The sequence below is a fragment of the Rhinoderma darwinii genome, chromosome 1 (assembly GCF_050947455.1).
Source record: "Rhinoderma darwinii isolate aRhiDar2 chromosome 1, aRhiDar2.hap1, whole genome shotgun sequence".
NCBI classification, from domain to species: Eukaryota; Metazoa; Chordata; class Amphibia; order Anura; family Rhinodermatidae; genus Rhinoderma; species Rhinoderma darwinii.
In genome coordinates this window covers 70,789,557-70,802,579 of record NC_134687.1, presented here as the reverse complement: position 1 = coordinate 70,802,579, position 13,023 = coordinate 70,789,557, and the positions used below count along the sequence as shown (strand labels likewise).

Genomic DNA, 13,023 nt, shown 5'->3' with positions numbered 1-13,023 from the left:
GGCTTCCGTGTGCTGCCCGTTTTTGACGGATCAGTTGCCCTAGCAACGGCAGGGCATGCCAAAGTTCACAGACTGGGACATGTGAAAAGTTCAAATAACGTTCAATACCTTCCATTTTTCTTAACGGAAACACGGAAGCACAGCGTCCGTTTAAAACGGAAACACGGGACACGGAGTACACACGGAAACCAAAATGGACACACGGATCCGTTAGAAACGGCAGAGAAAACGGTGATGGAAGTGTGCATGAGGCCTTAAAGCCCAAGCAGGACTGGAAAATTCTTACTAACCAATAGCTAGAGTCATCACTTTCATGCTGGTCCGGACCAGGCTAACCACTTGGCTTTTCTGCAGAGGTGTCGCCCTGCAGCAGATGACAGCTCGGCAATGCTGAGTGAGGTAGAGGAACTTCTTCTTTAGGGTTTCATGCAGTGCAAAATCCAGGCTCTTGCCGTCGATTATCAAGGCAAAGTCAACATTTTCTTTCTCAAAAGAGGAATTAAGTGAATTCTCTTCTTTTGTAAAAGTAGTATTTAAAAACAGGTGACTTTTAATTTCCTCAATGATGTGGTCTATCAAAACCTCACATGTTGCCTATTGACAATAAAAAGAGGAAATAATCACATACAAATATCCTCAAATCAATCAAATAATGCAAATCTGCATCTAAATGATAAGATCTTCACCGAAGAACCACACACACAGATCAAGAAAATACTGGGTAGATTTACAAAGGCTTCTGCAAATGCAAAACAGATATTTTTCTTGCCAATAATTAAATTTTCAATTGATCTTATTTTTGTACTGGTTGCCATGAATAAAAACTTATTTTTTACCTAAAGCGCTATAAACATGCTCTCAGATAGAAGTTTATAATTATCCACATTATCATTCATTATTCTTAAAGGGAACCCGTCACCAGCATTTCACCTATTGAACTTTACTTATCCCTCACTGGCCACTGCTATCAAAAGTTCATTACCGTTATCCCCTCTCCTAAACTCCTCCTCCGACTGTAAATAACGGTCTGCAAACGCTTTACACCTTTTATCGTAATAATCAAGAGGACATCATTGCACAAGCGCTGGATTTTGTGTGCTGGGGGAAGGCGAGGAGCTGTCAAAAGTAAGGAGGAGGGGTAAACTCGGAAAGACTTGAGGAATGAAGATATGACTCTTTTCAAACGAAGATTTGACTCTTTTCAAACCAAGATATGACTCTTTTCAAACAAAGATATGTGTAATGACGGGGGGTAGGGAAACGGACAAGTGAGCCCTAGTCTACCCGCCACTCTGTCCCTGCCTACTTGCAACAACCCGCCCTAGGCGACGGGGTACAACTGGGCGGCGGTCCCTGCGCTCAGTAAGTGCACGACAAAAACGACAAACATACAAGGGAATACAAGCAAGGGAAAGGGGCAGTTGCCCACGGCAACACCGTGAGCAACCAGAGTGGTGAACGAGCCGAGTCAAGCCAGGAGTGTGCGAGGTACCAAACGAAGAGCAGAAGAGTTGTCAGTAAGCCAGGGTCTGTATGGAGCAGGATCAAAATAGAAGGAGCTGTAGCTGGGCCAGGAAACCACACGAAAAGAATCACAAGCACCGAGGGACAGGAAGGGCAGGCTTAAATAGACCGAGGGCGGGAGCTAGCTGAGTCTGGCCAGGTTGCGATAGGCTCTCCCACTCCTAAGCCTGCCAGCTTGAGTGGTGGAAGCTGGAGTCAGTCTCAGGGATGTAGATTCAGGTGCTGACTGATTAATTATGGGAGTTAACCCCGAAGCTGTGCCTGGCAGATCCTTTACAGTACCCCCCCTTTTATGAGGGGCCACCGGACCCTTTCTAAGTGGACCTGGCTTACTGGGGAAACGCAGTTGGAACCTCCTGACCAATACCCCAGCGTGAACATCCCGGGCGGGTACCCAAGTCCTCTCCTCGGGCCCGTATCCTCTCCAATGGACCAGGTACTGGAGGGAGCCTTGGACCATCTTGCTGTCCACAATCTTGGCCACCTCGAATTCCACCCCCTCAGGGGTGAGGACGGGAACAGGAGGTCTCCTCGAGGGAGCCAAGGACGGGGAGCAGCGTTTAAGGAGGGAGGCATGAAACACGTAGTGTATACGAAAAGACGGGGGTAACTTCAGCCGGAAGGAGACAGGATTGAGGACCTCAATGACCTTATACGGCCCAATAAACCGGGGAGCAAACTTCTTGGACGGAACCTTGAGACGCAAGGTTAGCAGAATGTTTTCTATCAGCCTGAGTTTTTTGTACGCTCTGGGACGCCTCTAGGTTCTTCTGAACCTGGGCCCATACTGTGAACAGTTCCCGATGAACGACCTCTACCTCGGGATTGTTGGAACTACCAGGTGAAACGGAGGAGAACCGTGGATTAAACCCAAAATTACAGAAAAAGGGGGAGACCCCTGACGAGTTACTGACCCGGTTATTAAGGGAAAATTCGGCGAGGGGAATGAATGAGACCCAATCATATTGACAGTCAGAGACAAAACACCTTAAATATTGTTCTAGAGATTGATTAGTCCTCTCAGTTTGGACATTGGTTTCAGGATGGAAGGCAGAGGAGAAGGACAGATCAATCTCCAACTTCATACAGAAGGCTCTCCAAAACAATGAAACAAATTGTACCCCTCTGTCCGAAACAATATTGACAGGGACCCCATGGAGACGCAGGATATGTTTGACAAACAAGGTAGCCAACGTCTTGGTGTTGGGTAGTTTCTTGAGGGGCACAAAGTGGCACATCTTACTGAAGCGGTCTACTACCACCCACACCACCGACTTGCCTTGGGATGGAGGCAAATCGGTGATAAAATCCATGGAGATATGTGTCCAAGGTCTCTGGGGAATGGGCAACGAGCGCAGTAAGCCCGCTGGTCGGGACCTGGGAGTCTTGGACCTGGCACAAACCTCACAAGCGGCGACGTAGGCCTTAACGTCTTTAGGCAACCCAGGCCACCAATTGTTTCTAGTAATGAGGTGTTTGGTACCCAGGATGCCTGGATGACCAGATAGTGCGGAGTCATGATTTTCCCTAAGTACCCTTAGCCGGAATTGCAGGGGAACAAACAGCTTGTTCTCAGGAAGGTTCCCGGGAGCTGAACCTTGATCAGCAGCAATTTCAGAGACTAAATCAGAATCGAACGAGGAAATGATTATACCTGGAGGCAAAATACAAGCAGGATCTTCCTCCGAAGGAGGGCTGGCCATGAAGCTACGCGACAGTGCATCAGCCTTAATATTTTTAGACCCAGCCCTATAGGTAACCAAAAAATTGAATCTGGTAAAAAAATAACGCCCATCGAGCTTGTCTCGGGTTTAGCCTCCGGGCAGATTCTAGGAAAACCAGATTCTTGTGGTCGGTAAGGACCGTTACCTGGTGCCTAGCCCCCTCCAGGAAGTGGCGCCACTCTTCAAATGCCCATTTAATGGCAAAGAGTTCGCGGTTGCCAATATCATAGTTACTCTCAGTTGGCGAAAACTTCCTGGAGAAGTAGGCACAGGGGCGGAGATGGGTGAGGGACCTGGTACCCTGGGGCAAGACAGCCCCCACTCCCACCTCAGATGCGTCAACTTCCACGATAAATGGCTCCATTTGGTTGGGCTGAACCAGCACCGGGGCCGAGATAAAGCACCTCTTAAGGACCTCAAAAGCCTGGACAGCCTCAGGAGGCCAGTGGAGGAGATCAGCTCCTTTGCGAGTGAGGTCCGTAAGAGGCTTAGCGATGACCGAGAAGTTAGCAATAAATCTCCTGTAATAATTAGCGAACCCCAAAAAACACTGTAACGCCTTCAGGGAGGCAGGTTGGACCCATTCCGCCACAGCCTGAACCTTGGCGGGGTCCATGCGGAATTCATGAGGAGTGAGGATTTGACCCAAAAATTGTATTTCCTGTACCCCAAACACACATTTTTCTGTTTTGGCAAACAGTTTGTTTTCCCGAAGGACCTGGAGCACCTTCCTGACATGCTCAATGTGGGAGCACCAGTCCTTGGAAAACACCAGTATGTCATCAAGGTACACTACAAGAAATATCCCCAGGTAATTTCTCAAAATCTCATTTATGAAATTCTGGAAGACCGCAGGGGCATTACACAACCCAAAGGGCATGACGAGGTATTCGAAATGGCCTTCGGGCGTGTTAAACGCAGTCTTCCACTCATCCCCCTCTTTGATGCGGATAAGGTTATACGCCCCCCGTAGATCCAACTTAGAGAACCATTGGGCCCCCTGAACCTGATTAAAGAGATTAGGAATCAAAGGAAGGGGATACTGGTTCCTTACCGTGACCTTATTCAGGCTACGGTAGTCAATGCATGGCCTAAGACCACCATCCTTCTTCCCTACGAAGAAGAAGCCAGCACCTACCGGAGAAGTAGAGGGACGAATGTACCCTTGGCCAGGCATTCCTGGATATACTCTCTCATGGCTTCACGTTCGGGACAAGAAAGATTAAATATCCTACCCTTAGGAAGCTTAGCTCCTGGTACCAATTCGATAGCGCAATCGTATTCTCTATGAGGAGGTAACACTTCGGAGGCCTCCTTAGAGAAAACATCAGCGAAGTCCTGAACAAACTCGGGTAGCGTGTTCGCCTCCTCAGGGGGAGAAATAGAATTAACAGAAAAACATGACGTAAAACATTCATTACCCCATTTGGTTAGCTCCCCAGTATTCCAGTCAAACGTGGGATTATGCAACTGCAACCAGGGAAGGCCTAGAACCAAATCGTACGATAATCCCTGCATCAACAGTACAGAGCACTGCTCCAAATGCATGGAGCCAACAAGGAGTTCAAAAACAGGGGTATGCTGTGTAAAATAACCATTAGCAAGAGGAGTGGAGTCGATACCCACTACCGGGACAGGTTTAGGCAAATCAATCAGAGGCATAGCAAGAGACATAGCAAATTCCACAGACATGATATTAGTAGAGGACCCTGAATCCACGAAGGCACTGCCGGTAGCAGACCTACCACCAAAAGAGACCTGAAAGGGAAGCAAGATCTTAGTACGTTTCCTATTTACGGGAAATACCTGTGCGCCCAAGTGACCTCCCCGATGATCACTTAGGCGCGGAAGTTCTCCGGCTGCATTCTTACGCTTAGGACAGTTGTTCACTTGATGCTTGTCATCCCCACAGGAGAAGCAGAGACCATTCTTCCTGCGGAATTCTCTACGTTGTTGGGGGGACGCGGAGGCCCCGAGTTGCATAGGTATCTCTGAGTCTTTTGGGGAGGAACGAAGCAACGAAACTTCGGGAGGCATCATGGGGAAGTCGGAGGAGAAAACACAAACGTTCACGTTGTCGTTCCCTGAGACGTCGGTCAAGTCGTACCGCTAAAGCCATAACCTGGTCTAGGGAGTCAGAAGAGGGATAGCTAACTAGCAGGTCTTTCAGGGCATTCGACAGACCCAACCTAAACTGGCACCTTAAGGCAGGGTCATTCCACCGAGAAGCTACGCACAACTTCCTAATGTCAGAACAATACTCCTCAACAGGTCTCTTACCCTGACGTAAGGTCACCAGCTGACTCTCGGCAAAGGCAGTCCTGTCAGTCTCGTCATAAATAAGTCCGAGAGCAGAAAAGAAACAATCAACGGAGGAAAGTTCAGGGGCGTCAGGAGCCAAGGAGAAGGCCCACTCTTGGGGCCCTTCCTGGAGCCGGGACATAATTATACCCACCCGCTGGCTCTCAGAACCTGAGGAATGGGGCTTTAAACGAAAGTAAAGCCTACAACTCTCCCGAAAGGAGAGAAAAGCCCTCCGGTCCCCTGAGAACCGGTCGGGCAACTTGAGGTGGGGTTCAAGAGGTGAGGAGAGGGGAACTACCAAGGTAGCATCAGGCTGGTTGACCCTCTGAGCCAGGGCCTGGACCTGTAGGGAGAGACCCTGCATTTGCTGAGCCAGGGTCTCACGGGGGTCCATAGTGGTGTCAGGGACCAGGGTAGACTAGGTATGGGCTTGTGATTATGTAATGACGGGGGGTAGGGAAACGGACAAGTGAGCCCTAGTCTACCCGCCACTCTGTCCCTGCCTACTTGCAACGACCCGCCCTAGGCGACGGGGTACAACTGGGCGGCGGTCCCTGCGCTCAGTAAGTGCACGACAAACACGACAAACATACAAGGGAATACAAGCAAGGGAAAGGGGCAGTTGCCCACAGCAACACCGTGAGCAACCGGAGTGGTGAACGAGCCGAGTCAAGCCAGGAGTGTGCGAGGTACCAAACGAAGAGCAGCAGAGTAGTCAGTAAGCCAGGGTCTGTATGGAGCAGGATCAAAATAGAAGGAGCTGTAGCTGGGCCAGGAAACTACACGAAAAGAATCACAAGCACCGAGGGACAGGAAGGGCAGGCTTAAATAGACCGAGGGCGGGAGCTAGCTGAGTCTGGCCAGGTTGCGATAGGCTCTCCCACTCCTAAGCCTGCCAGCCTGAGTGGTGGAAGCTGGAGTCAGTCTCAGGGATGTAGATTCAGGTGCTGACTGATTAATTATGGGAGTTAACCCCGAAGCTGTGCCTGGCAGATCCTTTACAATTTGACTCTTTTCAAACGAAGATTTGACTCTTTTCAAACGAAGATTTGACTCTTTTCAAACGAAGATTTGACTCTTTTCAAACGAAGATTTGACTCTTTTCAAACGAAGATTTGACTCTTTTCAAACGAAGATTTGACTCTTTTCAAACGAAGATTTGACTCTTTTCAAACGAAGATTTGACTCTTTTCAAACGAAGATTTGACTCTTTTCAAACGAAGATTTGACTCTTTTCAAACGAAGATTTGACTCTTTTCAAACGAAGATTTGACTCTTTTCAAACGAAGATTTGACGCTTTTCAAACGAAGATTTGACGCTTTTATCCTCATTAGCATACAGCGCAGGAACACTAAAAAACTGAATACTAAAGCTACAGAGCCGACTAAGACGACAATTATAGGTTATGTAGAAATTATTTTTCACCCACTACCACCAGGTATTGCTGGGTTAATAGGTGAAATGCTGGTGACAGGTTCCCTTTAAGCGCTGTGTTCCTAAATTCAGAATCAGCACTTCTGTATTTAGGTATTTGCTGGGAACTCGGATGTCCGTAATGATGTCACAGAGATTCCCTGTGCAGAGAAAGCTTCTCTGCAGGTCTGTGTATACAGATGACTAATAAGGGTATGTTCACACGACCTCTTTTCAGACGTAATTGAGGCGTTTTACGCCTCGAATTATGCCTGAAAAGACGGCTCCAATACGTCAGCAAACATCTGTCCATTACTTGCAATGGGTCTTACGATGTACTGTGCAGACGAGCTGTCATTTTACGCGTCGCTGACAAAATACGGCACATAAAATGACGGCTCATCAAAAGAAGTGCAGGACACTTCCTGGGACGTTTTTGGAGCCGTTTTCTCATAGACTCCAATGAAAACAGCTCCAAAAATGGCCATAAAAAACGCCGCGAACACGCAGAGAAAAACGAGTGTTGCTCAAAAAACGTCTGAAAATCAGGCGCTATTTTCCCTTGAAAAAAGCTACGTATTTTGAGACGTTTTTGACTCTACGTGTGCACATACCCTTACAGTGATCTAATAAGATGTTAAGGGGTTGTCCAGTCATAAGAAATTGATAGCCTATCCTCAGGATAGGCCACCACCACCTAATTGGTGTGGGTCCGACTCCCTGCATCCCCCGATCAACTGTTTGGACGATGTCCCAGCGCTCGTACAAGCTCTGCTTGCCCTTCATTGCGGTTACTGCTTGTACGATGACTCGTCAACGCACCTGTAGAGCAGGTTCACAGGATTACAGCCTTCTCCCATTTCAATGGGGCTGTAATACTGCGTCTAAAGCTAAGGGCGGGAGATACATTGAAGACTAAAATAGGGTTGTTCTTCTCTATGCTATAGAGACATAAGTTACTCAATGTACGCAAAGTTGATATCACTATGCACAGGAGAATTAGAAGATTAATTTTTGGGGTAAATATTATTCATTTAACAAGCCTGTGTGTCCCGCAAAAAAATAAAAAATAAAATTGGGGTAAACGAAGAAATAAAAAGAACCATTAACCTTTAGGGTATGTTCACACACACTGTTTGCAGACCTAATTCGGGCGTTTTACACCTCTAATCACGCCTGAAAAACGGCTCCATTACGCCTACAAACATCTGCCCATTGATTTCAATGGGTTTTACAATGTTCTGTTCCCACGAGGTGTAATTTTACGTATCGCTGTCAAAAGACGGCACGTAAAAAGACGCCTGCGTCAAAGAAGTGCATGTCACTTCTTGGGGCGTTTTTGGAGCAGTTTTTCATTGACTCCTTTGAAAAACAGCTCCAATAACGTCCGTAAAATACACCGCGAAAAACATGAGTTGTTAAAAAATGTCTGAAAATCAGGAGCGGTTTTCAGGCGAAAACAGATCCGTAATTTCAGACGTATTTTAATACTGTGTGTGAACATACCCTTAGAATGCCGCATTCCAAAAAGGTGAAATTTTGCTCTGGGCATGAAGGGCAAAAACAACCCAGTCATGAAAGAGTTGAAAAAATATTTGGATAGACTAAGAAATAAAAATAAATTTCACCTAATATAAAGCATTCTAAACTGTTGCTCTGGGCATCAAGGCCCAAAACTTCTCAAACCGTGAAAGGCTTAGAAAACATCCTAAATATACGGACATACACTCACCATTTCTTGTCTGGTGACCGTGAAGATTTTGTAGCTGTGTTCTAGGAGTTGGCATGAATAAGCAATGTTGACTGCAGTCTCTTCCTTGTCCCCAGTAAGCATCCAAATTTTAATACCAGCTTTTCTTAGTGACTCTATGGTCTCTGAAACACCTTCCTGAAGACGGTCTTCTATCCCAGTAGCCCCTGAAAGAGGTTATAAACATACCCTAGTTAATTTAGAGGAATGGTGTACGGTCGATACGCAGAACGTCAGAGCAATCTACCGTATTATTAGGAGTCTACTATTCGGAATATACAGGAAAGGATGTAAAATGGACAACATGCCCCATTAGCATTCAAAGGATAGAAACTCCCAAAGAGCGAGCATGTCAATCTTCCACATACATCTGTGACTCTTCCTATAGGAGCTTGCAAATAAGTAACCGAGGCAATGAGATATAACACATGTTCACACAGCCGTGTTCAGAGTACACTGTAGAGCATTTATCATTACTAGTGACAAGTATAGCAGCTCTTATAAAAACAATGCATAAAAAAAAGACAAGACACTTGTGGAAAATAAACCTACCTAGGAGCATTAGATCGGTCTCCAGTTTAAGTGCAGACTCATATAAGAGTTCTTCCCGGTTATCAATACTGGTTTCTGCTAAACTGTGGCCATATAGCCATTCTGTATATTCAGCATCAGTCATAACCTACAGGGTAGAGCAAACAATGACAATTACAAAAGCTGTACTCCGGGATAAAGACCCCCCCCCCCAACACTTGTCTACCTAAACTTAGCATCCAATGCTGGTCATAGGTTGCCTCTCAAACCCTTACAGAGTAGAACCCTCACCAGTGGGATGGTTGGATTACTATATGTATTGCGTTTCTTAGGATCGGTTCTGGATGTCCATTGGTTTTGTGCAAAGGTCCCTGGAGTCTAGTGATAAATTACGTTGCTTTACGCTGAGGACCATCTTTATTGTTCTCACACTGATCAAACGGATATGGTACTAGCCGCCCTGTTCTCTACGATCAGTGACAGCTACATCCTATAAGCGGTTGGGCTGTATGTGGCAGAGGAGTTTATGCTTACCAGTGTGTCAAAGCACTTTCAGCCATATTAGTCCCCACAAGGTGTTTGAGGCTGCAGAGGCTTTGTATTAAAACGTCCCACTGGTCCCGTGATATTTTAAATATGACGGGGTATATTACCTACTGCCCTCCTCTGCCATGGATCCGCCGGTTTAGGGTTCCATCTGTGTTGTCCCAACATGGCTGCAGTGCTTATTAGACTACAAGTCAGACGCTGTTCACGGTTTGGTCAGAGCTGCTCACGTGAAAAGTTCTGGCGAATCTGAGAACAAGGGGAGTGTCTCCGACTCAGTCTGTGAAGCACTGTGGCATTTTGGGACAACACAGAGGGGACCCCAAAGCGGCAGATCCACGGCATAGGGGGCAACTAGAGGACGCCAGGTAATATAAATCCATATACCTCATCACATTTAAAATTTGTCCTGGGACCAGAGGGTCGCTTTAAATAGGTCTGCCCTTGTATAAATCCTGTTTAATGTACATTAGTAAGTTTAATGAATCTTTAAAAGGGATTGTCGAACTTTAAAAAATCCACTTACATATACCCCATTCAGGAATTATGAGTTAGAGGGGTCCCCTGTTCAGGATCTCCATCCCTTGGCCAGAGTGGTTACAAAAAGTCTATCGGTCTGGGGGGACAGTCCTGTCCTGAATTACACAGACCGCTCAGTGAAATTAATGGACACTGTGTAATGCTTAAGACTCCCTGTGGTGGCGCTGAAGGTAAATTACTGACAGTTTTTCCCCAGATTAGAGCTGATCGTTGAAGGTCCCAGCAAGGGGAAACTTTTTGACCATATTATTGTCTAGTGGACAACCACTTTAACTCAAAAGTTTCTCACAGTAGACCGCATTGTTACCTTCTTAGCAATACATAAAGTGCGGAGTCCTCCAATAGCATATTTATCTAAATGTTTTTGTGTTAATGTCCGAATCTCCATCTGCAGCACTTCTGGTTTGTCATCTGAAACACGACATAAAGAAAAAAGATTATTCAACATAAAAAAAATTTGAGTTATCTGCACTTAAATGTAGGCCGACATAACACAGATTTATTAACTATACTAGAGATGGATTATTGCTTTCATATTGCTTCAAGATCTATAGAGGTGAAAGGGTTAAAAATGCAATCACAGATTTTCAAGTGTTCTCTATGTTACCCCATTCCTTTATCGCTTAATACTCCAACTACTAGGTCACAATGATTCATGATTTAAGGAATTTTACTGCATTTAGAATCTGCTGCTACATGTTCAAAAGCTGCATTTCAAAAAAGGCCACAACACTTACCATTAGAAGCCAAGGATAGGAGATCCATTATTACAGAGTCTGCACCTTTTGTATAGACCACTACCTCATTGGACATTGGATGTCGCACCACAACAGACATCCTTTTCCTCACAGAATCAAATGGCAAGATGTGTAGTAGTTGAAATGTTAAAGGTCCAAGAAGGCCAAACTCCACAGTGACTTGGTCAGGGTTTCGAGACTGAAGAGTGCATTTATAAGCTCTGGCAGCATGAACCAATGCAGCTTCATCCGGGGACTCGGCTTCATAATAAAGCTCACACGTAATAGGTTTATCGGTGGCATTACTGGGACATGCAAGGTCTGATTTCTCCAAACCTTCCAGGGCCATGTCACTTGTTGAGTCTAGACTAACCTCTAAAGAATGGTCACCCTCAGCAGGAGAAGCCAGCTTCATTCTGCTAAAAAGGGGAACTTTGTTCATAAAGCCGTTTGGAGTTTCTGAAGGTGAGTCTTTTCCACTTAACCCTGAGCTGGAGCTTAGCTTCCGAACAGAGAACCTTTGGAACATCTGCTTGATATCTTCTAGAGATTTTATTGGAGTTTTAATTAAGGATGGCATCCTTACCTGTCAATATAATAAACACGCATTCTTAGACATAGGCACGTACCCAGAAAACTCAACACAATGTGATCTACTGGCTTCTGAAGACACACACGTAACAGGTCTACCATACATGAAGATTTAATTGCTTTTTCCCTAAATCACTTCAAGCCCTCCATTTCACTTGGACTAGGGCCAGTTCTAAAATGAACCCTCAATTCTCGTGGCTTGCTGGAAAGAAAATATTTTCATGCGCATTAGGCCGGATTCACACGAGCGTGTTCAGTCCGTGATATACGGTCCGCCGCATTTCCCGTACCGAATACAGTGCAGGGAGCCGGGCTCCTAGCATCATCGTGATCTATGACACTAGGAGTCCCTGCCTCTCCGCGGACCTACTGTCCCGTACTGAGAACATGTTTTCAGTACGGGACAGTTTTCCCGCAGCGAGGCAGCGACTCCTAGCGTCATAGATAACGATAAGAGCCCAGCCCACGCTCGTGTGAATCCGGCCTTACCCAAAGATTTGACACAGTAAGTCAAAGAGAAACTATATAGAATCCCATACTGTGCTAGATCTGAAACACGATTAGGTGCATATTATGCGGTATTAGGCCTCGTTCACATCACATTTTGGCCCTACATTTTAGCGTGTACGTTGGGAAAGCTCTTCCATTAGCCCAACGGATGCCAAAAGAATGTAGTTTTGGCCTCAGTCAGACTGGTATACATCAGGATATCTTTTTTTTTGGAGGATGGAATAACGTAGTATACTACACTATTCCATCGTGAGGGATCGCGCAAAAAAAACTTATACCGCACAGTATACTTTCTTTTAACATGGGAAATGTGTGTGTGATGTTGCAACAGTATGGAATCTGCCGCAGGTATACATTTAACATATACCTCGGGGAGCTTTCCCAGAGCTGGAACCTTGTAAATCGCATCAGGTAGCGCTCAGCCCGGGGAATCTTCTGAGGTCATTGTCCATATATAGACACTAATGTCAGAGGCTTTCAACTACAGAGTCCTCAGCCAGAGCATCAGTAGCGCTCTCGCTGGGGACTCCGGGACTTGTGAAGACCTTGACGTCAGTGTCCATATATGGAGTGTGACGTCAGGGGCTCCTCCAGTACCAAAGTTCCTGGCCAGAATACTACCGATGCTCTGGCAGGGGACTCCGGTACTGGAGATGCCCCTGACGTCACTGCCTATATATGGAGAGTGACATCAGGGGCTTTTAACTACGAATTCACCGGCCAGAGCATCGGCAGCGCTCTGGCCGGGTACTCCGGGACGTTACTGTCCAAATATGGACAGTGACGTCAGGGGCTCCCTTCAGGAGCGGAATCTCAAGCCAGGTCGTTGTCGACGCTCTGGCCGGGGATTCT

The 13,023-nt window shown here is 46.2% G+C and overlaps 1 protein-coding gene across 3 annotated transcripts in view; it reads right to left on the bottom strand.

The window, feature by feature from the left end:
• Positions 1-13,023, bottom strand: part of ATP10D (ATPase phospholipid transporting 10D (putative)) — a 115,801-nt gene that overhangs the window by 20,836 nt on the left and 81,942 nt on the right. For all 3 annotated transcript variants that reach the window (XM_075859539.1, XM_075859532.1, XM_075859525.1), the window contains exons 12-16: positions 11,071-11,656; positions 10,641-10,744; positions 9,269-9,395; positions 8,699-8,883; positions 291-594 (exon numbers count right to left, since the gene is read on the bottom strand). In XM_075859539.1, coding sequence (XP_075715654.1) covers positions 291-594; positions 8,699-8,883; positions 9,269-9,395; positions 10,641-10,744; positions 11,071-11,656 — 1,306 coding nt within the window. The remainder of the gene's footprint in view (positions 1-290; positions 595-8,698; positions 8,884-9,268; positions 9,396-10,640; positions 10,745-11,070; positions 11,657-13,023) is intronic.